The 4,732-nt window shown below is 44.1% G+C and overlaps 1 protein-coding gene across 1 annotated transcript in view; it reads right to left on the bottom strand.

The window, feature by feature from the left end:
• The window catches only part of LOC109539432 (protein stum), a gene marked incomplete at its 5' end in the record, with an annotated part of 18,627 nt that extends 13,941 nt beyond the window's left edge, over positions 1-4,686 (bottom strand). The window contains 1 exon segment of the mRNA XM_048669495.1: positions 2,837-4,686. Coding sequence (XP_048525452.1) covers positions 2,837-4,686 — 1,850 coding nt within the window.
• Between the last annotated feature and the right edge of the window lie 46 nt (positions 4,687-4,732).

Below are 4,732 nucleotides of genomic sequence, written 5' to 3'. Positions count from 1 at the left end.
TGATCCGCTGGCTGGTCGATATCGCTATTTTGCAATGCAAATTTCAACCCGAAATAAATGTATTAAAACACACATTAAATTTGTACGCCGCTGCAACCATTTGTTGCACCAAATTATGCATTGGAAATCCATTAAAATTTCAATCGACTGAAATTGCAAATTCATTTCAATTCAATTTTGCAGCAAATACGATTTGGCCGAAGAAGAATAAACACTGAAGCACCCTAAATGAATCAGGGTTTCCGCAAGACTAAATTTAGACGCAATTTCCGAAATCTGTGTCAAGTTTCCCGGCTAAAAGAAACTACTTGAGGCCCAAATAACTCAATCTATGCATCGAAAAACGACGATTATAGCAACAAAAGTTGAGGTCGATATATTATGTAGTTCAAGGGCTTTGTGGTGAATTTCCCGGCCGTATGAGACAATAATTTGCTAAAAATTTGTGTTTTTCCATATTTCTATGACATTTTCACTAGAAGTGCTCTTGTGTATTTTTCCTGTTGTGAAAAGTTTCACGTTGCCTCATCAACTGGCTGAAAAGTTTTATATTTTTACAATCAGCTCTACAAGTGAGCAGTTGCTACTAAATGTTGAGCGTTTCTCAAAAATGAGTGTCTGCATGTATTTACCTGAAATTCTCACTAGAATTGCTTCAGTGCCTCTGTTTCATTTTGTGAGAGTTTCAAGTTGCACCTTCGTCTGGTTGGGAAGTTTCAATTTTTTTTTTATATCCAATTTACAAAGTTTAGAAAACTACAGCGTCTTTCTGTATTTACCGGCGATTTTCGCCAGAACTGATTTATTGTATTGTTTTTAGTGTGTGAAAGTTTCAAGTCGTTCCTTCGACCGATTGGGAAGTTTCAATTTTTTTACGAAAACCTTTTAAGTGAACGTTTATTGCTCAATTTTGATAGATTCTCAATAATCAGTAGATTTTGCAATTTCCTTTAAATTTTCACTAGGTGTACTTTATTTCATTGCTTTCACCTTGTGAAAGTTTCAAGTAGCTCCGTCGTTCGGTTAGAGAGTTTAATGTTTTTTCGGAAAACTTTGAAAGTGACCGTTTATTACCTAACTTTGACAGATTCTCAATAATCAGGAGATTTTGCAATTTCCTTTAAATTTTCCCTAGATCTACTTTATTTCATTGCTTTCAACTGGTGAAAGTTTCAAGTTGCTCTTTCGTACGGTTAGAGAGTTTAAATTTTTTTCGGAAAACTTTGCAAGTGACCGTTTACTACTCAGCTTTGTCAGATTCTCAATAATCAGTAGTATAATAATAATAATCAATAACTTTCTTTAAAATAACTTTATTTCATTGTCTTCACCTTGTGATAGTTTCAAGTTGCTCCTTCGTTGGGTTAAAGAGTTTTATTTCTTTTCGGAAAACTTTGCAAGTGACCGTTTTTTACTCAACTTTGACAGCTTCCCAATAATCAGTAGATTTTCCAATTTCCTTTAAATTTTCACCAGATATACTTTACTTCATTGCATTCACCCTGTGAAAGTTTCAAGTTTCTCCTTGGTTCGGTTAGACAGTTTAATTTTTTTTTGGGAAAACATTGCAACTGACCGTTTATTATTCAACTTTGACAGATTCTGAATAATCAGTAGATTTCGCAGGGTATTTGAAATTTTCTCTAGAAGAACTTTATTTCATTGTTTCCACCCTGTGAAAGTTTCAAGTTGCTCCGTCGTTCGATTAGAGAGTTAAAAAAATTTTTCCGAAAAATTTGCAAGTGACCGTTTATTATTCAACTTTGACAAATTCTCAAAAATCAGTAGATTTTCCAATTTTCTTTAAATTTTCACTAGATGTACTTTATTTCATTGGTTTCACGTTGTGAACGTTTCAAGTTACTCCGTCGTTCGATTAGAGAGTTTAAATTTTTTTTCAGAAAACTTTGCAAGTGACCGTTTATTATTCAACTTTGACAGATTCTCAATAATCGGTGGCCTTTCCAATTTCCTTTAAATTTTCACTAGATGTACTTTACTTCATTGTTTTCATCTTGTGAAAGTTTCAAGTTGCTCCTTCGTTCGGTTAGAGAGGTTAAATTTTTTTCCGGAAAACTTTGCAAGTGACCGTTTATTACTCAACTTTGACAGATCCTCACTAATCAGTAGATTTTCCAATTTCCTTTAAATTTTCACTAGATGTACTTTATTTCATTGTTTTTATCTTGTGAAAGTTTCAAGTTGCTCCTTCGTTCGGTTAGAGAGTTTAATTTTTTTTCCGGAAAAGGTTGCAAGTAACCGTTTATTACTCAACTTCGTCAGATTCTCAATAATCAGTAGATTTCGCAATGTACTTGAAAATTTCACTAGAAGAACTTTATTTCATTGTTTTCGCCTTGTGAAAGTTTCAAGTTCTCTCTTCGTCTGGTTCACGAGGTTCAATTTTTTCTGAAAACCTTGCAAGCGACCGATTCTTAGGCAAATCTGACTCACATTCTCAAAAATCAACGCCTGTTTGTATTTATTTGAAATGTTCACTAGAGGTACTTTATTGCACTGTTTTCACTTTGTGAAAGTTTAAAGTTGCATTTTCAAGTTTTTTTAGAAACCCATGCAAAAAAAGTTCGTTACTCAATTTGATTCTCAAAAATCAGTGTCGCGACGTATTTATTAGAAAACTCTCCTAAAAATACTTTAATGTATGTTGACCACTCGGTGAAAGTTTCAAGTTGCCTCTTGATCTAGCTAATTGTAGAAGTTTCAACCAGCTTCTTAGTCTCTGTGAGCCACTAAACGTTCTCTCCACCCGCCCTCAAACTACCCAATATACCTTCCATACAACCTCACTCAAAACCCTCAAAAAAAAAAAACTCACCTGGGCCTCTCGTTCACTCCATTGGCAATCCCGAAATGCGGCCCAACATTCCCACTCTGCACATCCACATCGGACGGTTTCTCCCTCACCGTGATCCTGATCGGCTTCACATCGGCCGCAATCACAGTCCTCGCCTCCCGGATGCGATCATTCACCGACATCTTGGAGGCCGGCACACCATCCAGACTTGACTCCATCGAACCCAGTAGGCGATTCATGTTGTTCTGCACCTCTCGCTCAATCGCCTTCGCGTTGCCCAACCCTATCGTGGTCACATGATTGCTGTGGTTGTTGTTCATTGGCTTGCTTTGTGGATAGTCTGGAACTTTCGCTGGTTGGGCGGAGTTGCAGGTGGGGTTGGTGGCAGCTTCCTCTTCATTTGCTGCTGTTGTTGTTGTGGTGGGAGTGGAGGTTTCCTTAGGGGCAATCGTGGTCGCCTCTGGCTTGCTGTTGATGCTGCTTTTTCCGCTGTCCTCCACCTCTTTTGCACTGGAATCACTTTTTAAGGCAATAATCGCACTGGCGGCAGGCAACCGGGTTGGCAGGCCACTATCTTTGATCAACGTCTGCGTGTTGAGCACGGTGTCGTTCATTTTGTTGATCGCGTGGCTCACGCTGGTCGCGCTCAGCACCCGCCCATCGATCATCGGGGACATCGGCTTGCCCCGCCCCAATTTGGGCGTCTCTATCTTCAGGGGCGTGGCCACCGTGCTGGTGGTGCTCGAAACCACGCCCAGGGCCGATGGGGCGCCACCATCCTCCAGGTCGGCCGAAGGAGGCGCTTTTCTGCTGCTTTGGTCCTCAGCGCCGGATGTTTCAGCAGGCGAAGCCTTCGAAGGCCTACGATTGTTGCCTGTTTTAGCCGGGCGGTCAGCCCCCTTGGGGCCTTTGGCCCTAGGAGGCGCTTTGCTCTTGCTAGGAGAACTGGAAGCATTGGGGGCTGGAAGTACTTTGTTTGCTGCTGCTGCTGCTGGAGGTTTAGCAGCTGGAGGCTTCACAGGTGGGGTTCTAACGTCCACAGCATCACTACTATCACTGGTATAACTGCTGGGCTTCCCCATGTAGGTTTTCGGAAGCAAATTTGGCCGGGAGGGTGTCCGATTGAAGGAGTTTCTACGCGGTTGCACTTTCTTCTTCGGCGAGCCGCTATCTTCGGACACATCGCTGGACAGCTGCGGCTTGGCAGGCGGCCTGGGCCTGTTGAAGGTGTTGATCTTCGACTGCACATGCTGGTAGCGGTTCGCCTTCGTAGGAGACGCCAAGGGGCTCGGGTCTCGGCTCTTGGCCACACTGGGCCTGGACCGGCTCCTCTTCGCCTTCGGCTCCCTAGTAGGAGACGCATACCGGCTGGGCGGCGTGCTTTGGCTCTTCGTCGGAATGCGAGAGGGGGAAGACTGGGACTGACTGGGCTCCGGGCTGGAGCCCTGAATAGGCGACAGCTGCTTGAATGCCCCCGTCAACTTCTTCCGGGGGCTGGGAGGCGGCTTCCCACGCGTCTGCCTCTCCTCCAAACTGCTCAGACTCTGACTCCCCTGCCGGCTCAGCCCTTGGAACTCCACGTGGTTCACCTTCTCCCCGAACACCGCAGCGGTGGAGGATTTTCGGGGTTTCGGAATTTTCGATGAGGCAGTTTTGGTGGGGCTGGGGCTTCTCGTTCGGGGGTCTTCGGGCGGAATCGGGGAGGCGCTGGGGCTGACGTGCCTCGAGCCGGCCGCATTGAAGCCCCGCCCCCTAAACGGGCTGACACGCCCTGTTGGGGAGGAGCTGCGCGAGTTGGGGCTGCTTGATGCCGCCTCCCCGATGATGGCGAACGATGGATGTTTGAAACGTCTGGTTGTGGTTGGCAGCCTACAGGGAGGGCAGGAAAACAACGAGGTTAAGGCGGTTTTCCACTTC

Source organism: Dendroctonus ponderosae, unplaced genomic scaffold (genome assembly GCF_020466585.1).
Source record: "Dendroctonus ponderosae isolate FM_Combo_2020 unplaced genomic scaffold, Dpon_F_20191213v2 Dpon_F_20191213_8, whole genome shotgun sequence".
Classification (NCBI taxonomy): domain Eukaryota; kingdom Metazoa; phylum Arthropoda; class Insecta; order Coleoptera; family Curculionidae; genus Dendroctonus; species Dendroctonus ponderosae.
Note: the sequence above shows the minus strand (reverse complement) of the source record. Positions and strands in the feature narration are given on the sequence as shown.